The sequence below is a fragment of the Cydia pomonella genome, unplaced genomic scaffold (assembly GCF_033807575.1).
Source record: "Cydia pomonella isolate Wapato2018A unplaced genomic scaffold, ilCydPomo1 PGA_scaffold_57, whole genome shotgun sequence".
Lineage (NCBI taxonomy): Eukaryota > Metazoa > Arthropoda > Insecta > Lepidoptera > Tortricidae > Cydia > Cydia pomonella.
The window spans coordinates 18,847-42,946 of NW_026907890.1; the positions used below are offsets into that span (position 1 = coordinate 18,847).

The 24,100-nt window shown below is 40.1% G+C and overlaps 3 protein-coding genes across 3 annotated transcripts in view; 2 read left to right on the forward strand and 1 right to left on the reverse strand.

Annotated features, from left to right (window-relative positions):
• Positions 1–1,946: 1,946 nt before the first annotated feature.
• On the reverse strand, positions 1,947–7,456 carry LOC133534108 (uncharacterized protein K02A2.6-like). Its single transcript, XM_061873196.1, has 2 exons — positions 6,956–7,456; positions 1,947–6,587 (listed from the first exon to the last, which is right to left on the reverse strand). The coding sequence occupies exon 2, from the start codon at positions 6,437–6,439 to the stop codon at positions 4,616–4,618; it is 1,824 nt and encodes a 607-aa protein (XP_061729180.1). The 5' UTR covers positions 6,440–6,587; positions 6,956–7,456; the 3' UTR covers positions 1,947–4,615.
• LOC133534109 (protein Jumonji-like) overlaps positions 2,580–24,100 on the forward strand; it is a 45,643-nt gene continuing 24,122 nt past the window's right edge. The window contains exons 1-3 of the mRNA XM_061873197.1: positions 2,580–2,602; positions 18,692–18,757; positions 21,599–21,683. The gene's annotated coding sequence lies outside the window, so the exon portion shown is untranslated. The remainder of the gene's footprint in view (positions 2,603–18,691; positions 18,758–21,598; positions 21,684–24,100) is intronic.
• LOC133534110 (uncharacterized) lies at positions 10,115–11,884 on the forward strand. Its single transcript, XM_061873198.1, has one exon. It carries the CDS (start codon positions 11,007–11,009, stop codon positions 11,775–11,777), a length of 771 nt encoding a protein of 256 aa, XP_061729182.1. The 5' UTR covers positions 10,115–11,006; the 3' UTR covers positions 11,778–11,884.

Below are 24,100 nucleotides of genomic sequence, written 5' to 3' on the forward strand. Positions count from 1 at the left end.
AGTATTGATTTCATTTCTTGTGACATTAATTTGCCTTGCCCTCCTCAGACCCAGGCCATACAAATGAATAAAATAATAATTAATAGTTTAAAAATCACTAGAAGAACACGCTTTTATAAATGTGTTTCCTGATCGTGTTCAAAGTCTATTACGTGAGTTTGGGCACCAAAAAAAAATACGTGTCCGTTATTTTAGACTACTTTATAACATATATAAATATAAATCAAATCGGAACCAGACAGTTTGGTACCTTTCCTTTACCCCTAGTGTAAATAAATTCGATTTCGAAACGTGACGTACGCGTTTGCGTTTAGTCTCATTTTGTATTGGATTTAGAAAGAGCGCGCCAAGCGGGACGTTTTGGAAACTCAAAATCCTATACAAAATGAGACTTGACGCAAACGCGTTCGTCACGTTATGATGTCGATCAAATTTACACTAGGGGTACAGGTCAGTTCTTCAATGGAATTCCGCTTGGCGCCCGTAGAATGAAATGAAGTAGATTTAAATACTTATTTAATAGCCCAACTCCCATGTTTCATGGTTTTGGGTTAATTTTGACGCATGTTCCTTTTTCGTTCGATAGTAGTCATTTTAAAATTGTTACTGTGTATAATAATCTGTCGTATTTATTTGTCAGACGACACACCAGCGCCGCCGGGCCCGTCCGGTTTTAGAGTGCCACGCCCGCCGCCCTCTGAAAGCAGTGAGTATATTTACCATATAGATAAATACGAGTAAAAAATTTTTTACAGTACATATGGTGCTACTTTACCGCACTAGTGCGCAAATTAGCATATTACGTTACCGTGTCAAACATTTAAAGGTCCATATGTACTGTAAAACGTTGTACGATACATGTGCGAATAGATAATTCGCAACTCGTGTCGATTTAAAACACTCCCTTCGGTCGTGTTTTAATTTATCACCACTCGTTTCGAATTTCCTATTTTTCGCACTTGTATCGTAATGTACTATTTTTTACAAAAGCTTTTATTTAACTGCTCTAAAAAGAAGAAAATAAAATTTTCCTTTAAAATTTTAATCATCAACTTACGAGTATAACCTCATTATACACAATTTATATGTTCAAGCTTGTCGGGGCAAAAGGGCATTCCATACATTAAATAATAAAATCAACATGTTTTTTGATTAAATGAATACTTTTGAAAATAATTGGCTACTTGACAGTTTTTGTAACTAATGTCAATCGATCTTGATTTTCCTGAACATCAAATGTCTATATAGGACTCATGGTATTTAAGCAACACATAGGTCAGAAAAGTCTGACGCTCGCACTGAGGATTGTATCGCCTCTAACAATTAAAATTATGAACATTTGTTAGCACTAAAACAGACTTTGAAACTGAAAAAAAAAACTCGGAACAGAAGTAATTTAATGTGAAACTAGTAACTATTAAGTTACCATTTTTTTATTGCACATCTCTATTTCGTATTCTCAAGTATACAATAAGTACATACGATACAAGTGCGAAAAATAGGAAATTCGGAACGAGTAGCGATAAATTAAAACACGACCGAAGGGAGTGTTTTAAATCGACACGAGTTGCGAATTACCTATTCGCACATGTATCGTACAATGTTTTACAGTACATATGGCCCTTTAAATGTTCGACACAGTAATGTAATATGCTAATTTTCGCACAAGTGCGGTAAAGTAGCACCATATGTACTGTAAAAGTTATTTAGAAGAGATCACTCTTTAGCTATAAGATCGCTTGTTATTTCTTACCTATACTTTTAACCTTTTGATTGCCAAAGACGTCATATGACGTGCGCGGCTACAGCCCAATATCAACCTTCATGCGTACCGACAAGGTTCACGATTACGCGCCGCGTGCGATAGGCGTGGCGTTCAAAAGGTTAATATTTTTTAATATGTTGTATTCTACATTGTATCAATATCTTAGGTATGTCGAAAGTCGATAAAAGAGAAGTCCCTGATGACAATAGGGTTGTTTCCATCTACAAATCTTAGGGCAGAATTGTATCCCAATAAATTATTTGGATTATAAGAACATGTTAAACTACTTTTAGGGGACCTGTAATGACCATATATTTCTAAATTTTGATTTTAAAATATCTTTTAGCACACGTCACGTGACCAAACTCGAAACGTCTTCGAAGATTCTGATGACGTCACAACTCTCGGATTGACACTGTTGACAGTTAGGCGATAAACAACAAATGACAAATGTCAGTTGACAGCTCGTATCTTCTACGTGTGTATGTAGTTATGTGTCAAACCGTAAACTGTGACGTCACACAATTTTCAAAGAGCGTTTTGGGCGCGAATGCATCCGTCAAAATATATTTTGTTAATTTAACATATTCAAAGCCGTTTTTAGTATAAAAGTCGAATTTTAGGGCAACTTTTAGTTAATATAGAACGTAATACAAGCGTTTTAAAAAATTGGAAACAACCCTATTAAAACTGCCACGAGAATTCCGACCTCTGGTCATCATCCCCACTGTTCCCCAGCGTGATTCTACTGGTGTCTCTTTGTTGCAGGCTATGTCCCGTCAGAACAGGATTCTCTAGACTCGTTCAGGATTTCATTCACTCCCATCAACTTTTTCGGTATGTTCGATCTCGTGTATGTCCAGTTCTTGACTGTTATTGACCATCGGTACACTGTCTTCAACTTTAAGAGGAAAGGAGACTGCTTTTCCTTTACAAACCTAGTCCCCATTTCCTCTCTGAATATTAACATTACCTTATAGGAAATTGATATATATGAATAAATGAAACACACACGTCCGGTCACTTACATATTTATTGCGAGACTAATTGGCCTGCAGAGGGCGCACGCGAATGCACCGCGATGTGACAAATACTATTAGGTAAGTAAGTACATACATTACATCACTCTCTTCTTAAAACATTATTTGAAGTTATAATTTTATACCCTTAAATACTGCTTCCTGAACACAATACCTTCTCCTTTCCTAGTACATGGTAAGTTTACTAACAAGAAAAAAAAAAGTTCATCAACGCTATTGTTATTTTTCCTCAGAACACAAAACAGTATCTTTAGGTGCCTCCTAATTGTAAGGTAAATACCTATAGGTATAAGCAATATAAGGAGCATGCGTATAACAGAAAAACTTAACTACTATATATAAAGCAGAGTTTGATAACATCATCATTCATAAATGTTCCTCTATATTATTATTTAGTTACAATGGCATTATTATAACTGGTTTATCTTATCGACTACTTATAATATTGTTTATCTGAAATAAGTTCATTAGAAATAGATAATACGCCTTTAAACTAATAGAGGTAATTATTTTTGTTTTATAGGGATCAAGAAGTTATTCGGATGGTCAAGCATACAGATGTATTAAGAAAATTAATAGTCTTATAGTTTAGACAATGTTTACACAATTAATAGATGTACATAACTACATATGTATGTCTGGCAATTAATTTGTGTTTTTATTTATTGTGGAAAACAATATATTGCCTACTAATGCATAACATAACTTATACTGGTAAAAAAAAAACAATAAAAAGAGAAACTGGCTTACACCAAGTTTCTAAAATAATATCATAACGGCACACCTCTTATCACCTAGTCTTTCACGAGCAATGCTTTATATATGTACATTTATTTTTAAGTTAATTGATACTCAACCCTATACTAACGTTACATGGCACAATTTCCATTGACTAAGTTAGTTAAAATTTGTATTTTGGTGGGTTCGTAAGTCTACATAGTCTGACATGACGAGGTAACTGGGGCGGTTTAGATGGTGGAGTTGAAATTGCTGTTGGCGACAAAAAGAGGTCTTCATTGCCATCTGACATTGGTGAGGCCTGCGGTATTCCGGACCGCGCGTCAGCCGCTCGACTCGGCCCCGGACTCGCGCCGCTCGCAGTGGAAGGCCGGCCTTGGTGACTGCGCTGCGGCGTGCTTATGGCCATCGGCGTATCAGCACGGCCAAAGATGGCATCATCAGTATGTTCCACTGGTTCGGGCTGAGGTACCTGCAAAGCTGATGAGTCACCCGGGCAGGTTAATATACTTGATCGCCGCCTTAACTGATCAACGTGCCTATGTACCTCCCTATTTAAGTTATCGCGCACGGTATAGTCCGTAGTACCCGTTTTCTGAGTAATACGACCAGGAACCCATTTTGTATCTCCCTGATATTGCCTTATCCATACGTTATCTCCTGATTGGAGAACACGGTTAGGACCCAATCGAGTGTTCGCTTGTTTCCTCTGTGCTTTACGGACCTTATCTTCACAATCTGGACGCAGTACATCTAATTGAGTACGAACCTGTCTGCCAATCATAAGCGTAGCTGGACTTTCGCCTGTCGTGCAGTGTGGCGTATTACGATAGTGTAATAAAAAATTACTGATAGCTAGATTAACATTATGCTTTTGTCGCACGGCTTTCTTTATAACCCGTTTAATTATTCTAACCGCATTTTCCGCAGCCCCATTCGAAGCAGGATGATATGGAGCTGAGTGTACATGTTCAATACGGTTTTTTGTCAAAAAGGTCGCGAATTGTGTACTCGTAAACGGAGGGCCGTTATCCGAAACTATTTGTCTAGGGAAACCCCATCGAGCGTTAACTTAACACAGTTTTTCGATGGTGTTACTAGCCGAGGTGCTATTTACCGGGAATACCTCCAGCCACTTTGTTCGAGCGTCAATCATCACCAAATATGTTACTCCATAAAGTGGTCCTAAAAAGTCTAAATGAACCCGCGTCCACTGACGCGCGGGCCAGCTCCACGGGCACGGCGCGTGGCGCGCGGGCGCCTCCGCTTCGGCGGCGCACACGCTGCACTCGCGACACGTGCGCTCCACCGCCTCGTCTATACCCGGCCGCCACACGTAGCTCCGGGCAAACGCTTTCGTCTTTACGATTCCCATATGACTCTCATGTAACACGCTTAAAACCCTATCTCGGCAACCATCCGGTATTACCACCCGATGACCCCACATGACGCATCCTAACTCTTCGTACAATTCTAGTCTACGGTTAAAGTACGGTTGTAAATTACGGATTTCTACGTCAGTCGGCCAACTGGATCGTATATACCCTAAAACTCTGCTCAATATCGGGTCGCGCTGTGTTTCTTTTTTAACATCATGATAATCTAATAACAATTCGTTGTGTGCGAAATGTAAATACGTTTGCTCGGGCGGCGGGCCGTCTAGCGAGTCAGCATTTTTTATCGGCACGGGCAAGCGCGACAAGCCATCTGCGCCATTAGCATCGGTGCGTATGTATTCTATATTATAAGTATATGCGGATAGTTTAATCGCCCACCGTTGCAATCGGCTAGCCACCATCGCGGGAATACCCTGCTTGGATCCAAAAATACTAACTAGCGGCTTGTGATCCGTTCGTAATGTAAAATGTCTGCCATAAAGGAATTGATGTAATTTTTGTAGGCTAAACACGATTGCTAACGCCTCTTTGTCTATTTGAGAGTAATTACGTTCGGCATCATTTAAAGAACGCGAGACATAAGCCACTGGCCGTTCGCGCGCGCCGCCCGCGTCCGAGCGGTCCCCTGGTTGTGTCAGCACGCCGGAGATGCCGCGGCTGCTCGCGTCAGTGGTCAGCGTCAGCTGTTTGTTAGGATCGTAATGACTTAACACTTCCGCGCTCACTAACAGTTTCTTAATACTTTTAAATGATTTCTCGCAACGCTCATTCCAATTCCATATGGCACCTTTCCTAAGTAAATCATACAAAGGGGATAAAATCGTACTCAAATGCGGTACAAACCTAGCATAAAAATTTACTACCCCTAAAAATGACCTTAAATCTGTCACATTGAGAGGTCGAGGTATCTTAAGGATACCTTCTATCTTGGTGGGATCTACTTTAATTCCGTCTTTTGAAATTACATATCCCAAATACTGTACTTCTTCTAATAAGAAAGAACATTTACTTTTCTTTAATTTCATTCCATGACTGTGAAGTCGTTTCAAAACTTTTTCTAATGTCACTAAATGAGAATTTATGTCCGCGGAACCAATAATTATATCATCCAGAAATACTTCGACTTGAGGTAGATCTTTCAACAAGTTGGACATAATTCGCTGGAATATACCAGGGCTGGAAGACAATCCGTAAACTAGTCTATTATATCTGAATAATCCCTTATGTGTGTTGATGACAGTATACTTTTTCGATTCGTCTAACTCCACCTGATTATACGCCTGTGTCAGGTAAATTTTTGAAAATACGCGGGCACCATTTAATCTCACTAAAAGGTCATCTATCTTAGGGAGCGGGTACCTATCGATCAGTAAGGCAGGGTTCAAGGTTACTTTGTAATCTGCACAGATTCGCAAGCCCCCATCAGCTTTACGTACCGGTACCAGCGGCGTGGCCCACTCCGACGTGTCGACCGGCTCGATGACGCCGCAGCGCAGCATCTCGTCCAGCTCCGCCTCGACGCGGTCGCGGAGCGCGTACGGCAGCGGCCGTGCGCGGCAGAACACCGGCGTAGCCCCTTCACGCACTCGGAATGTCGCTTTTCCACCACTAAACCGCCCAAGTCCTCCGCTAAATAACTCCTTATATCTGTCAAGCAAAGTACATAAATCATTGTTAAGGGACTCGTTAAAGTTAAATAAATACTCTTTATAAAACTTAGGAACCCGAATCTGTAACTCTGCTAACCATTGTCTGCCTAATAGTGGGGTAGTGCCATCCTCAATAACAAAAAGTTCTAACTTTTTCAACCGGTTTTGAAATCTAACAACTGGCCTTATGACCCCTAGGGGTCTAACACGGCGTCCATCATAAACCTTTAACACCAAAGGAAACTGTTCCAACGGTCTGTATTTAAAGTACTTATTATAAGTATCACTACCTATACACGACACAGCGCTCCCTGTGTCGATCTCCATAGAAATGACTTCATCATCTACACATAACGATAGGCTTACCGATTTATAATCGTTTAGGCAGAGATGATACAGGTCTTCTTCGACGTCAGACCCCGACGTACCCTCTTCGTCATAGTGAGTCTCGTCATCCTCTGCCTGGACATGGTGTATGGCGCGACTGGGGCGCCGCGCGCCCCTGCGGCCGCCGGAGCCCAGGCGCCGGGTGCCGCTGCCGCTGCTGCCGCTCGACCCACGAGGGCCGCCACCCGAACTACGGGCGCTGCTGCCAGTACCACCTGCCATCCTTGCCGGACACACGCGTTTTAAGTGACCTACGTTACCACATTTGTTACACTGAAAATCTTTGTAAGGACATTGGACGTCACGGTGACCTAACCTCCCGCATACTGCACAAATTACTTTATTAACGCCATTACCGCCACGCGGCTGCCACGATGTGAGCGCATGTACCGTCTCGCCTCTCTCTGGCGCATCGCCTTTCTCGCTCACACTCGGGCGTTCTACCATTGCTGCGTCCTTCTCGGCGGCTTCCAACGAAAGTGCTAACTGTACGGCCCTACCCAAGTAGCATTTAAGTGTCGGTAAAATCAATATACCAGCCAATTTAGAACTTAGGGTGGTTTAAGGGACTTGGAATCTGCGTACGCATGGGGTGTTATATCAGAAAATAAAAAATCTACTATAAAACTTTAAGTGTTGTGTGACACTTCGACCTAATTCTATCGTTAAAGCTGTATACAGGCTGTATTGTAGTATCAATTGGCACTTGTTGCTGTAAAAAAGTATCTGTAAACTCCGTTATAAAACTTTAAGTGTTGTGTGACGCTACAAGCTTATTCTATCATTTAAGCTGTATAGAGGCTGTAGTGTAGGATCACCTGGCACTTGTTGCTGTATAAAAGTATTTGTCAACTCCGATTTAAAACTAATTCTTATGGCGTAATTTTACACTATTATAAGTATAATGGTGTTATAACTTCTGTCTGTAAGGTTATTATAGAACTAAAAGAATAAATGACAGCTGTAGTACAGTTTTTGTCTGTATTTCTGACCAAAGTAGCTTAAAGTAATTTTTTGGCGTAATTTTGCACTCATATAAGTATAGTAGTTTTATGATTTCTGACAAGGAGTGTATTATAAAACTAAATGAATAAATGGCAGTCATATTACAGCTTTAGTTTTTTTATTTATAATACGGATCTCTAACGGGAATTATAACTTATGTACAGAAAGCCGAAATACAGTCAAATGTATAAAAATATTATATTACAAAGCTGATTTAAATCCAAAAGCTGTAGAAGTGACTCCATTAATTACATAGTACAGCTACTAAGATTATGATGCTCTCCAACTATCCTATAGGCTGTTTAAATACTGTCGCCATTTTACTATGAATAAAAACATATTTGAAAATATAATTAAAGATAAACTTGCAAATATTTAACAAAAACTTGTCATATTATGATAACCAGCTAAAATAAATTGACTTTAACCTTAGAATTAACATTAAAAGAAAAAAAACCTTAACCTTAAAAACAAAAACTAAACTTATGTACCACTTTTAGATATTTTTGTTATGTTTTTCTTGATTATTAAGCAGGGGCGTGAATATTTTGCCAGAAAAGATACACATGTTCACAATAAATAATAATCGGCACTTACCAATAGTAATATAACTGCTCTCAAGATCCTGTATCTTAACTGCACTTTATTACTTTCCACTTATATTTGTTATTTGTCGCCATTACAAATATAATGAATGAACAGAAGACATTTTTAGACTTGAATATTTTTTATTCTATTGTAATTCTTCTTAAAAACCTATTTAAAACTGATATTCTTAAATCATATTTATAAGAGATAATCTGTAGTGCTAAGATTTCCATTTACACCGAATTACAGCTATTATACAGCTTATCTATTGCTTGTACAGCTACTGTACAAATACTGTACAGCTCTAATAACGCGAAAAGCTGTATAATTGGGGCCCTTTTTTAACTTATAAGGGCTGTATAAGCGCTTATACAGCTGTAGTACAGCCTAAATGTACAGCTTATAGTATTCAAATAAACTGATATACAGCTCTTATACAGCTAGCAATGCTACTTGGGTAGTATAGGTTAACTTAGTCTCAGCGAAAAGGCGTTGTCTAATTGTGTCATTCTTCAAACCACACACAAATTGGTCCCGCAGATTTTCCTCTAATGTTGTGGAGAATTCGCAATGCTTGGCCAACTTTTTAAGATCTGTTAGATACTGAGCGACCGTCTCCTTATCTCCCTGTCGCCTTTGGCGCAACCGGTACCGTTCTGCCATGAAAGATGGTTTTGGTTCGATGTGTTCAGACATTATCTTAATTACGTCCTCATAACTCATGTCTCCTGGTTTCTTGGGACTTGACAAGTTGCTGAGGAGTTCATATGCTTCTTCTCCCATAACGGCAATCAAGGTCGGCAACTGCAACTCCTCCTTGATGTTGTTGGCTTTGAAATACATATTCACGCGCTCCACGTATGTACTCCAATTACCCGCCGAAACCTCGAACGCTTTTATTTTCCCCACGGACATGTTTATACCACACTATTCTCGATTCTGGGTACTTAAAAGCCAATCCTCGTACGCCACTGATATATATGAATAAATGAAACACACACGTCCGGTCACTTACATATTTATTGCGAGACTAATTGGCCTGCAGAGGGCGCACGCGAATGCACCGCGATGTGACAAATACTATTAGGTAAGTAAGTACATACATTACAGAAATATTACACACATTTATGTATATCAACCACAGTTTTGCCCTGTCTTTTGATTTATTTATTATTTTTTGATAGAATGCATAGATCTTTTGAAAGGAAAGGAATGAAAATAAATGTGAGCAAGACGAAAGTAATGGTATTTGAAAAGGGAGAAAGTATGACAAACTGTGAAGTTTTGATTGGTCAAGAAAGAGTTGAACAAGTGAAAGAGTTTGTGTATCTGGGAACCTTGTTCACTAGGGACGGTAAACATGATGAAGACATTGAAAGGAGAGTGAATGCTGGAAATCGTGTGAATGGGGCACTCAACGCTTTTATGAGCAGCCAGAAGGTGTCGCAAAAAGCACGGTTGGCTGTGCATAGAGGCGTGTTGGTGCCTACACTATGTATGGTAGCGAAAGTTGGGTATGGCAGAAGAAACATCAGAGCCAAGTGAATGCAGTGGAAATGAGAGCGTTGAGAAGTGTGTGTGGTGTAAAATTACAAGATAGAATTAGGAACAGTGTGATAAGTGAAAAGTGTGGACTGAACGAAGATGTAGTGACAAAAATTGAGAACGGTATGTTGAGATGGTTTGGACACGTGGAAAGAAGGTTAACAAAGAGAGTGTATAAGGGAGAAGTAGAAGAGGGAGCTGGAAGGGGTAGACCTCGTCGGACTTTCTCTGATCAAATCGGGGAAATCCTGAAAGGCCAGGCCGAGAGCCACCCTAAACCGACGAGCGTGTATGAGGAATGTCATGAAAGTGAAGGAAGCGAAAGAGGTATGTCAGGATCGTAGCAAGTGGAAATCCGTGGTCTCTGCCTACCCCTTCGGGAAATAGGCGTGATTATATGTATGTATGTATGTATGTATGTATGTTTTTGATAATTATAACAAAAGCGCTGGTGGCCTAGCCTTGCTAGGAGTGCAAACCCCGGCTCGTACCAATGAGTTTTACGGAACTTATGTACGAAATGTCATTTGATATTTACCAGTCGTTTTTCGGTGAAAGAAAACATCGTGAGGAAACCTGACTAATCTCAACGAGGCCTAGTTTATCCTCTGGCTTGAAAGGTGAGATAGCAGTCGCTTTTGTAACGCCAACTCTGGGGATTAATTGTCAAGCGGACCCCAGGCTCCCAAGAGCCGTGGCAAATGCCGGGACAACGCGAGGAAGAAGAAGATAATTATAACTATTATAAGAGTTAGGAGAATATTTGATATGTATTGACTGTTGACGCTGTACCTGCATGTTCCAGTAATAAACCAGTCATTGGTCCGAACGGTTGTTTTACTAAATACCTCACTGGCGACGACGCGAGAGTACCCACGCAATAAAAACAAATATGGCGCACTCTTATCTCGGTTCTTTGCATAATTTCGATTACAAATCCGGAGAGTGGTCTATTTTTAAGGGCAAATTAACTCAATTTTTTAAAGTAAACGCTAATAGTATTACAGCTGATAACAAATGTGCAGTGTTAATAACGCATCTTTCGGACGATTCGTATCGCTTGGCACGTAATCTCGTGTACCCTCGTGATTTAGAAGCGCATACGTATGACGAACTTATTGCTGTTCTGGATAAACATTTTAAAATTAAAAAGTGTTCGTTTGCTAATAAGGCGAAGTTCTACAGTGCGACGAAAAATCCAGACGAGTCTTTAGGAGATTGGGCGGCGCGGCTACGCGGGTTGGCAAGTCATTGCGACCTGGGCAACGCCCTGGAGACGGTGCTGACGGACCGTTTCGTACTCGGTTTGGGTTCCGGCCCCGAGCGCGACAAGCTGTTTGAGCAAGACGCGGCGACCCTTACGTTCGCCAAGGCGTTGGAGGTCGCAGAGCAAGCGGCTAGTGCTAGGCAAGCCCAGGCGATGGTAGGCGAGACTGGCAGTATCGGCAACGTGCCGATAAAGGAGGAGCCGGTTTTCCGTGCGGCATACGCGGCGAGCCCTGGGCGCGGCGGCGCCCGTGGCCGTGCCAGCCGCGGTGGCGGAGCTGGCGCCGGTCGTGCTACGGACATCGCATCGGGTTCCAAATGGCATGAACGTGATGTAGTAAATAGATGTAATATTTGCGAAGTTGGAGAACCACAGTGCGGAAACGTGTCGTTATAAAGGTTATAAGTGCGGCAAGTGTGGTGTTAAGGGACACCTAAAGAAAGTATGCAAACTAAAATTTCACAATATCCAAGCACAGGAAGGAGAAACGGAAACTTCTTGCGAGGACTGTGAGGAGTGTGCGCTATACAATTTAAGGTATGAACATTACGATCCGATTATTTTAACTGTATTAATCAACGGCGACAAATTTTACATGGAATTAGACTCGGGTTCTGGAATAAGTGTGATTTCCGATAAATGTTATAAATAATATTTTTCTCATATTCAGTTACACGACTGCAACATTAAATTGTGTGTTTATAACGGGCATAAAATGACGCCAATGGGTGTATTGTTAGTAAATGCTGAGTATAATTCAATTAAAGACGTTCTTAAGATATATGTGATACCTAAAGGAGGCCCACCCTTAATTGGCCGTGATTTTATGGCTAAATTCGGCATCAAATTTACTACTGAGGAATATTATAATAATAATAGTATAGCCATTGACCATTACGCCGGGGAGGTCCGGCAATTATTACATTCTTATGCCGATTTGTTCAGCGAGGGATTGGGGAAATTTAATAAATTTAAAATTTCACTTCGCCTTAAGGAAAATGTTGTACCAGGTTTTTTTAAGCCCCGGCCAGTCCCCTTTGCCCTTAAGCACAAAGTTGATGAGGAACTCGAACGTCTTGTTGGTTTAGGTATACTGGTACCAGTTAACTTTTCGAAGTACGCGACTCCAATTGTTCCGGTTTTGAAGGAGAACGGGAAAATTAAAATTGCAGGCGATTATTCGGTAACACTAAACAAAGACTTGATTATAGACAAATATCCTATGCCGCGCATAGAAGAAGTATTTGCGAAGTTGGGGGGCGGCGAACGTTTTACAAAGCTGGATTTGAGCAATGCGTATAACCAATTCGTATTGGGTGACGAGTCTCGGGAGCTCACTACCATCAGCACCACGCGGGGGTTGTTTCAATATACCAGGCTCGTATATGGTCTGGCCAATGCGCCGGCTATATTTCAGAGAACAATGGAAACCCTGCTGGTAGGAATAGACGGAGTGAGCATCTGGCTGGATGACGTGTGTATCACGGGCCCGGATAAGGCGACTCATTTGGAAAGGTTGCGTGAAGTATTATTTCGAATTAAGGACACCGGTTTAAAATTACAAAAGGATAAGTGCGAGTTCTTTAAATCGAGCGTCACATATTTAGGTTACGTTATTGATAAAAACGGTCTTCGAACGTGCCCGAGAAAGATTGAGGCAATAGTTAATGCCCCTCGTCCAAATAATGTTTTAGATGTAAAGCGGTTTTTAGGGTTTATTAATTATTATCGGAAGTTTATACCGCGTGCCTCAAGCGTACTTAATCCCTTGCACGAATTACTTAAGGTCGATGCTGTATGGAGATGGGGCCCCGAGCAGGAGAAGGCATTTACCGCAATTAAGCGGGAGATGGCTTCGGGGCGAGTCCTAACTCATTTTGACCCGGAAGCGCGACTGGTTTTGAGTGTTGACGCTGGACCCGCCGGCCTGGGTGCCGTGATATCGCTTGGGCCGGAAGGTCACGAGCGACCCCTGGCTTTCGCCTCCCGGGCACTTACACCCAGCGAGAAAAATTACAGCCAGGTCCACAAAGAAGCCGCAGCCATCGTGTACGGAGTGAAACATTTTCACCAGTACCTTTACGGGCGAAGTGAACCATTTGTACTCAAAACTGACCACCGACCCCTACTTGCCATATTTGGCAAGAAAAATGGCATATCCGTTATGGCGGCTTCGCGTTTACAACGGTACGCTATTTACTTATCAGCCTACAACTACGTCATTAGTTACATTACTAGTGAAAAAAATGTTGTGGCCGACTATTTCTCTAGGGCACCGCCGAAAGTAGTAAATCCGTCTGAGTTAAACATTGACGAGGGAAGTTCATACTTAAACTTTTTAGACGAGAATACTTTGCCAATATCGTTTGAAGATATTAGGGCGGCGACGGCCTTAGACAAAACAATGAAAATTGTTATGAAGTACATTAAAAACGGGTGGCCGCGTAAAATTAAATGCAAAAATATTCAACCATATTTTAGATGTAAAACCGATTTAGAAGTCGAAAAGGGTTGTATTTTACGCGGTCATCGAATAGTTGTCCCTCCGGCTTATAGGGCACGCGTGTTAGAGGAATTGCATAGGGGACACTTAGGAATCGTAAAAACTAAGAGTATTGCGCGCGGTAAGCTTTGGTGGCCAGGTTTGGACTCCGATATAGAACGCATTGTGCAAAATTGCACCGTATGCAGTAAGCTGCGGACCGCCCCACCCCGCTCGCCCCTTCCGTGGCCTCGCGCGCGCGCATGCTGGGAACGTATTCATATTGACTACGTGCAGGTTGCATGGGCAAAGGATGTACTTGGTCGTGGTAGATGCATTCAGCAAATGGTTGGAGTGCGTACATATGAGTAAAGATGTTTCATCAAGATCCCTAATTGTAAAATTAAAATACCTATTTTCAACATTCGGCTTACCCAAAACTATAGTGTCAGATAATGACCCAAAAATAAATAGTGACTTATTTAGACATTTTTGTGCAATTAATGGGATAAAATATTTAAACTCACCAATTTACCATCCTTGCAGTAATGGTCAGGCCGAGATATGTGCAAAAATTTCAAAAAAAATGATAAAATGTATTCAAAGTTTTGATAATAAAATGTCAACAGAGGCTATTAATGAGCGATTGTTAAGTTTTTTATTTGAATATCGCAACAGTGTCCATTGTAGCACCAACGAAACACCTGCAAAACTCATGTTCGGTAGGGATTTACGTAGTAAACTCGATTTAATTTTACCTAGCAAAGAACCTGATAGTAATAACGAGCAGGTTGGTTTAGCAGGTGCTCGTAAATTTGATGTGGGCCAAGTTGTTTTAGTACGATGCTTTGTTGCTCAAAAGCCTGTATGGCGCGTGGGAACAATAATAAATAAAGTCGGGAATAGGATGTTTACTGTATACGTTAGAGATATCGGTAAATGTATACGTCATGTCGATCAGCTGTTGCGATATTCAGGTGGGTCGGTTGTTGATAATATTGATAACGCTGCGCAAGCAAATCAGTCGCTGCCGCCGCCGCCTGCGCCTGTTTCCGCACCTTCCCCGCGGCCTTTGACCTTTTCGCCCGCTCCGGCGCCGACGGCACAGGCGTTGCAACCCTCATCTCCGTGCTCTCCTATGTCATTGTCGAGGCCGGACGCAATTGAAAATATTGATCAAGATATAAACGAGCCACTAGATATTGCATCCGACAACGACTTTTATGAGTGTGATGATAATAATGTGGGGGGAGAGGAAACGGATCGACCGGTGCCAGAATCAGAAACGCTAAGCTCTGCACCCGCGGGCCCCGCGTCCGGCTCGGCTCCCGCGAGCCCTGCAGCGCCCCTGTCCCTCGCGGCCTCCGCGGACTCGCAACTGCTGCTAGACCAGAGCGAGCAGCCCGATAACCAGTCGGATCCGGTTCCGCGCCGATGTAATTTAAGGCCTAGAACTAAAAGGGTTAATTATAAATAGTTATAAGTATATTAATGTACCTATCTCTTTGAAGATACTTATGTCTAAAATATTGTCTGTTTTGTTGTCAGGTTCCCAGAATAATGTGGGAGGAGTGATATGTATTGACTGTTGACGCTGTACCTGCATATTCCAGTAATAAACCAGTCATTGGTCCGAACGGTTGTTTTACTAAATACCTCAATATTTTTTTATGGAATTGGCTTTTCGCTTCTAAATCAAATAATATTAATAAAATTGAAAAATCAAACGAAGGGGCATTTTCTCTGACGCTTAGCACACTAGATTCGATTCGCATGTCGCTCCGATGATTGAGCGAGACAACGCTATGCGTGTATTATAGCGATATCCCGTTCGCACATCGGACCGACGTGCGAATCAGATCCAGTGTGTTAAGCGCCTATATCCTGGGTTTAAATTGGGACCTGTGTTTGTGCGGAAAAGCGTTTCAGAGGTTTACTAAAGATCAATGTGTGTGGTGTCGCCTCTGAACCCCGTTGTCAATGTTTATGGTGTGTCCCGTGAACCCCGTTGTCAATTTGTGTGGTGTGTCCCCTGAAACCCGTTGTCAATGTTTATGGTGTGTGGTGTGTCCCCTGAACCCCGTTGTCAATGTTTATGGTGTGTGGTGTGTCCCCTGAACCCCGTTGTCAATGTTTATGGTGTGTCCCGTGAACCCCGTTGTCAATTTGTGTGGTGTGTCCCCTGAAACCCGTTGTCAATGTTTATGGTGTGTGGTGTGTCCCCTGAACCCCGTTGTCAATGTTTATGGTGTGTGGTGTGTCCCCTGAACCCCGTTGTCAATGTTTATGGTGTGTCCCGTGAACCCCGTTGTCAATGTGTGTGGTGTGTCCCCTGAACCCCGTTGTCAATGTTCATTGAAATGAAGGGTAGGGAACAACGTGTTGTGTGTACGTAATATAAATAAATAACAAATAACATAAGTAGTTTTATGTCTTGTTTGTGTGTAATTATGTATGGGTATTGTGTGGTTTTGGTTGCAATTAAATATCATATGTCCTAAATTTCAAAACAACTTTGTCCCAGAATGCCTTTTAATAATAATTGTGCCCTTTTTAAAATGGCCAAATGTCATAACGACTTTTTCAAAGTATCTTTCGCCAAATGACGAATTTCCGACGGACTTCTTTTTTTAAATATATTAAGTTTAGCTATATCTAAAATCCATTCTTTTAACCTTTATCGTATTAACAATATTATTTTAACGGTCGAATGGAACTAAAGATAATATCATATCATATGGGGTAAAATAGTACTCATTAATGCATGTTATATGAGATTCAGGTCATTTGGGAATGTGCTTTTTTGAGAAAAAAGTTAGACTTTCTGAGATTCTGACATTTTAATACTATTCCGTTTCGATCTCCAGAAATTATGGTAAATGGGTGAAATGAAATTAAGGTGCAATGAAACCAAAGCATTGTGACACCACGTTGATTTGAACTTTAGACATTTTGAGAAAGTTTTGAAAATGTGTTTTTTTGAAAAAAAAAAAAGATGGTCATTCTGAGATGACTGCCAGACAAAAAACGGCGCACTACCCCAGAAACCGGTGGTCTATAGCTGCGTACAAAACAACCCGCCCAGCGGGTTGTCCGGCATGTGAACAAAGTTCACGAGCGCCCACCAGTGGGGTTCCCGGCAGTGAATGTGTTAAGACTGTTACAGTAAAAAATACACATAGAACATGCATTTGTCACAATATGGAATATAATGTACAACTTTAGTCGGGTGACATTGTAATATTACGGTACCATCGAGCTGATCTGATGATGGAGAAAGGAAGTGGCAATATAAACTCCATGATGAAACAATGCAACCTAATTGTGTTTGGAGTTTTTAGAATTGCCTTGATGAGTATTAGTTGCCTGTGGAAAACAAATACAGTCAGCAATAGGGACCGTGCGCGTTGGAGGGTCTGCCATCTTGTGGCCTGAATCGGAACCATAAACATGTAAATTTACACGTCACGTGTTTTCTTGTGCATAGTAGGTACTGCCATCTTGTGGGCTACATTGGAACAATAAACATCACATTTACGCCTCGCGCCAAAAATCTGACGGCTCCTGTGCTGCCTCCTACAGTTCATGCACGCTCCCTATAAATGCTTATATCAAAAATTTAAAAAATTGCCAAAAGAAGAAGAAGAACTTACCCTGTTAGTATGTTAGGGTGGGTCAAATCTTGGAAGATAAATTTGACCCACTTGACGATATCCGATTGAGCTGAAATTTTTCATTTATATGTAAATCGGATGATTATGCAATATTATTAGGACATGGAGCTGCTCTGACATATATATATATATATAATAATAATTGAGCCTATATACGTCCCACTGCTGGGCACAGGCCTCCTCTCATGCGCGAGAGGGCTCGGGCTATAGTCCCCACGCTAGCCCAATGCGGATTGGGGACTTGACATACACCTTTGAATTTCCTCGCAGATGTATGCAGGTTTCCTCACGATGTTTTCCTTCACCGAAAAGCTAGTGGTAAATATCAAATGATATTTCGTACATAAGTTCCGAAAAAACTCATTGGTACGAGCCAGGATTTGAACCCGCGACCTCCGGATTGACAGTCTTTTAATAGCCTATTTTGTGTCTGCCGGGCAAAGGCCTCCCCTTTTTTCCGCCACTCATCACGGTTTGGAGCATGTTCCCGCCAGTCGCTTCAAAAAGCGTCGAGGTCATCCCGTCATCTCTTTTTTGGTCTGCCTCTGCCCCGGCTAATCTGCGGTGTCCATTCGGTAGCCAATTTGGCCCACCGATATATATAAATATATATATCTTATACCTTTAAACGAGCAATTCTTGTATATATATATATATGTATATATATTTCTGTGATCTCGGAAACGGCTCTAACGATTTCGCTGAAATTTGGTATATGGGGGTTTTTGGGGGTATACAATTGTTCTAGATTAGTCTTATGTTTGGGAAAACGCGTATTTTCGAGTTTTCATGCGTTTTTCTTTCGACGCAGAATATGGTCGCTAATTTCGTGTTGCCGGCCACTGTTTAAGACGCGGACTGCTAGAAACGAGTGTTACGGGTTCGAATCTCGCCCGGTGACTAACTTTTGTTTTTTTTTTTATATATGTTCAAGTTTATATATATATATATATTTTGTAATTTTTATTGTTTTAGACAAGTTTAATTTAGTAAAAAAATGTAGTTAAGATTATCACCTATACACCACCATATTACAATAAATAGTTATAACCGAGCAACGCTCGGTCGCCCAGGTACTTTTAATTAAAAGCGATAAAAACTTGTATGGAAATATAATTTTTTGCCGAAAACTTATTGTGCTTATTTGTTAATAGGCGAGAATACATCGAAGGCGGGCCCGTCCGGTTTCAAGGCACCGAGACCCCCACCCACTGAAACCAGTAAGTAGGTCGAAATTATTTTCGTGGTCCTGTTTTGGATTTGGACGACTCTGTCACGCTTGTATTTCTGTAGTTTATCAAATAAATACAAAAAGACAAGTGCTATTGCATCTCTTTTTAACTGTAGATTACATTTACCACGAGAAAAATTAATATCTAAATTTCATCTCATACAAAAAGTCACATTTTTCGGGGATGAAAAATAAGACAACGAAAAATTTTTTGTCTAAGTTGTAGTAGAAATACAAATGTATTTGACATAAAAACACAGAAACAACAAAGTGATCAAGGTGATAGTGGACAATCGGTTTTTACATAATCTGTACCCCTAGTGTAAATTTATTCGATAGCGTGACGTGACGTACGCGTTTGCGTTAAGTCTCATGTTGTGTGGAATTTAGAAACAGCGCGCCAAGCGGGACGTTTTGGAAACTCAAAATCCCATATAAAATGAGACTTAACGCAAACGCGTACGTCATGTTTCATTATCGAATAAATGTACACTAGGGGCTCTGTTGTATCATTCACAAGTTTTTTTTATATAACTCACCTTGTTAGTATGTGTTTATGCGGGTCAAATCTCGAAAGCTAAATTTGACCCACTTCCCGGTTTTCGATTGAGCTGAAAATTTGCATACATATGTAAGTCTGGTGACAATGCAATATTATGGTACCATCGAGCTGATCTGATGATGGAGACAAGAGGTGGACATAGGAACTCTGTGATAAAATAACGCAACCTAAATGTTTTTGGGGTTTCCAGAATTGTCTCGATGAGTATTAGTTGCCTGTGCAAAAAAAGTACAGTCAGCGATTAATAGCTTGTACAAAAAAAAAAATTCCAAAAACTCATTTCAATTTCAATAACTGATTTCTAAAAGTATACAAATCCGACTATAATTTCTTTATTACGTATATTCTTCTTCTGGTGCCATGCCCAGTCTAATGGGCGTCGGCGGTCAGCATGGCATTCAGCTCTCTGGTCTTTGCCAATCTCTTGAGGGTGGCTGCGTCTTTTGTATGCGTTCAGTCTTTAATGTTATTTATCCATTTATTTCTAAGTCTACCTCTCCCCCTTTTCCCCTCATACTTAAAATAAAATAAATAAAATAAAAACTGTAGAATACAGTGCAAATAAAATAAAAAAACTACCAGTGGGTGTATCAAAGAAGATAACGTATTGTATGTATTTCGCGGTAGCTATCTTTTTATACAATGTTAAAAATATCTATAACGCTATTTCGATCGATATTTGATTTTTTTCAATTGCTTTATTTTGCCACAATAACTTCTATGTCTATACGTCATGTAGTTAACCAAATCTGTCGCGTCGTCACTTGTTTTTACCCGAGATTCGCTCATTAGGGTTCCGTAGCCAAATGGCAAAAAACGGAACCCTTATAGATTCGTCATGTCCGTCTGTCTGTCCGATTATGTCACAGCCACTTTTTTTAGGGTTCCGTAGTCAACTAGGAACCCTTATAGTTTCGCCATGTCCGCCTGTCTGTCTGTCTGTCCGAGGCTTTGTTAGTGCTAGAAAGCTACAATTCGGCATGAATAAATTAATAAATCCGACAGACGTACAATAAAATCTAAATTTATTTTTGTATACCTACAGTGTAGAGTATTGATGGAAAGATCTTTCAAAACTAATAGGGATTTTGAAAAAAACACTTTTTGATAAAGTGAATATATTCGGAGATAATCGCTCCGAAAGAAAAAAAAATCCTTCCCCCCCTGTAAGTTTTGAACCATAGGTCTAAAAATATGAAACAAATCGTGGAAATAGAAAACTATAGCGGACATGATCAGTTTAGCTGTTAAATTGTCGTGAAAAGTCTTCTTTATGGTAAAACGACGTATAAAGCGCTGCAAAATACTCCCTTGTATATACATCCATATATGATACTTACTAATAGCTCCCGTTTAGCCTATTCTGACAGAATGGTAACTACGGAACCCTACACTGAGCACGTTCTTTAGTCGTATACCTCGAAATCAAAAAATCCTTGTAGCTTTTCACCTATTCGCGTTTCACCGTGATAGCGTATTTTGTTATAGCGTGTAATATCGGTGGTGTATTTTGTTACTCGCATATATTTTTAATAGATTTTTACAACGGTAGCAAATTTTAATGTAGAATGTATTATCAATAGCATATTTAGTTAGCCGCAAATATTTTCAATAGATGTTTACAACAGTAGCTAATTTTGATGTAGCGTGTATTATCAATAGCCTATTTAGTTATCCGCAAAAAAAAATTGTTGCATTTTACCTGGGTCGCATATTTTTGTACTGTATTGTATTAATCGTAAAAAAAATTGGCTATATCACTGGGATATAATAAAAATACGGTCGCTTATTGACCTTATTGTTACAGCCATATATTAACTAGCTTTGGAGAATTTGTTATTTAGGAAATCTACCTCTAAGGTTACATATAACACACTCAAAACCAGGAGATAAACTACAAGTGCGAAATGCATTTACAAAACAAAGCTATAGAGGTATAGTGCTTAAAGGAAATGTCGCGATATGTAATAACGCATTATAAACAAATATATATCGAGGTGAAAAGTGACTACAGTGAAGAAAGGCAGGGAAGTAAATATACTATGAATTTTATACACCATTGGAATTGGCGACCAGAAATCATACTGCAAAAAAAAAAAAATCTGTTCAGAAATTATGAGATCGCGGCGAAACGCGAATAGGTGAAAAGCTACAAGGAATTTTTGATTTCGAGGTATACGACTAACAAACGACTGAGCATGACGACTTTATTTTGTTCAAAGTTAGACTACACGGTATAAATCGGTGTACACTGATTCTACTCCACAGAGGAAGTGGAGAAGTCTAGCAGACCCTGCGGCATGGTCGAGGTGTTCGCCCCCTCATACCCGCCATCGCCGGTCCCCTCCAACGGGTATGGTCATACTACCCTCATTTGCTAATAAAAATTTAACCTATGATGTACGGAATAGAATTGATTTTGCCATGCACGTTACAATAGTTATTTGTTTTACAATGGGGCAAAGTTGTTTAACCACTCGTGCTAATATTGATACCCGAGCGAGCGAAAGATTCCAAAATTAAACCACGAGCGTAGCGAGTGGTTCGAGAAGTGGAATCTTTACGAGGGTTAAACAAACTTTGCCTCCGGGTGAAACACAATTTTTCACCACACCAACACGAGGAAACTACTAACTATGAAATACGAAAAAATTCAAATGAAATCAAATCCAAATGAACGTAAAAATAAAATAATCATTCAAAATCATCATTTAAAAGTCAATTCTACTAGCCAACATAAGGAAACAATTCAAAATTTGCATCCGATTACTTTGCCCCACATGTGGATAAAATGCAACTTTCTCATTCGTTTTTGAACATTCAAAGGGGCCTTTACCAGTTGGTGTGGTGAAAATATAACTGTATTACAATTGAAAATTATTTAAATTTCATCGATCTTAAGCTGCCGCCGGAGCTGTGCGAGGTAGCTAAGTGGTGCGAGGCGTAGCGAGGGTGTGAAGCATTCTAAATAAATAACTGAGCGGGGTGCAGAGAGGCGGGATCGAAGCTTTTTAATGTTATTATCTACACATATGTCATAAACCCTCTATGATGCCTTCAAAATCCGTAAATAATGGCCAACATTACGATAAACTCAATTATAAAATCTTTCGCTTACTCGGGACTCAAAAACACGAGCTGTAAAGTAACTTTGCTCTCGTGTGACACATCAAACTTTTCACCTCAGTAGTGAGAACATATTAAATAAATAAATAAATAATAAATAAATAATTAAAGGTTTAAAAAAATCAACATAAAGTAAAGTTAACCACATTTATTTACATTCATGAATGAAAGGCATCATCATTATGACGAAAGCTTGTCTCACTCCCTGTGAGGAAAGGCTTGTTCGAGCTGCTGAGGTGAAAATATAATTAAATAAAAAAAAAATAAAAAAATAAAAAATATTATAGGACATTAGTACACAAATTGACTAAGTCCCACAGTAAGCTCAATAAGGCTTGTGTTGAGGGTACTTAGACAACGATATATATAATATATAAATATTTATAAATACTTAAATACATAGAAAACACCCATGACTCAGGAACAAATATCCATGCTCATCACACGAATAAATGCCCTTACCAGGATTTGAACCCGGGACCATCGGCTTCGTAGGCAGGGTCACTACCCACTGGGCCAAACTGGTCGTCAAATATTTATGTGATATGACTGCATGTATTAATCAGCTATAAATCAAACAAAAAAAATAGTAAAAAAAAACAAAAAATCAATTTTTAACAATATTTATTTATATTATTATTTGTCATTCATACATTCATGAACACGAATATTAGAACATAGATTAAAGATTTGTAGAAAAGTCTATATTGTCTATTCCTCATAACAGCACTTGCGCTGTGAAATCGCTATAAAGTTGCGATTAATGGCTACCAACCTAACAAAATCAACAGAATATAGTTTCAAACTAAGTGCATTGTTGTTAACTTACAAAATATTCATTTGGTTGCATAGTAGAAACCATTGCTACATAAGTCAGATACGCGCATGTGACACCCGTAATATAGCAACACCCATAGACTACGAAGACCGCATAGCGTTGCTTGTTAGTGTCCATATGCTACTGTGGCCAAAATCGAGAAAAAACTGTCCAAATTTAGCAAAGATCAAGTACCAGGGCCTCATGAGTTACGAGGTGTCGCTGACCAGCCGGTCGGTCGGGTCGGACGCGTAAGAAGGTATGCTCGCGTATCTTAGCTGCATACTTTTGGTTTGTTTACCTGGGTGAATCAACTTTTTTTGTTTTGTTATCCTGTCCCGTTGTCCAAGGGACAACAGTGGCACAGTTTGTTTGAAGAGATGTTTTATGCCGTTCTATTAACATGCTTAGTAGGGGGCCCATTATGGACATTGGTTATAACGACCACAAAAACGCAAGTTTAATACATTTAAGCACCATAAAATCAGTATTTCAATGAACTTTTGTCCCCTGCACAACTAATCGTAACCATGGCAACGAGTGACGCTATAAAGTTCTTCTCCCACCTATATGATTATACTAGTTAACATATTATTTTTGTTGACTCATAGGAAAAATATTGTATGCTCATGGCGTATTTATTTCCAATTCCGACGCCTACGGCTCCGGCTCACATTGTGCTCAAGCCACTCGACTTTTTTTACCCTTATACAACGACAAATAAAATTAAGAAGACCAAGAGTGGTCACTCCATACAACGATTTTGTTACCAAAAATACTATTATTTTCGTAGTCTACATCTAGTGTCGAGTAGCAGTACTGAGAGT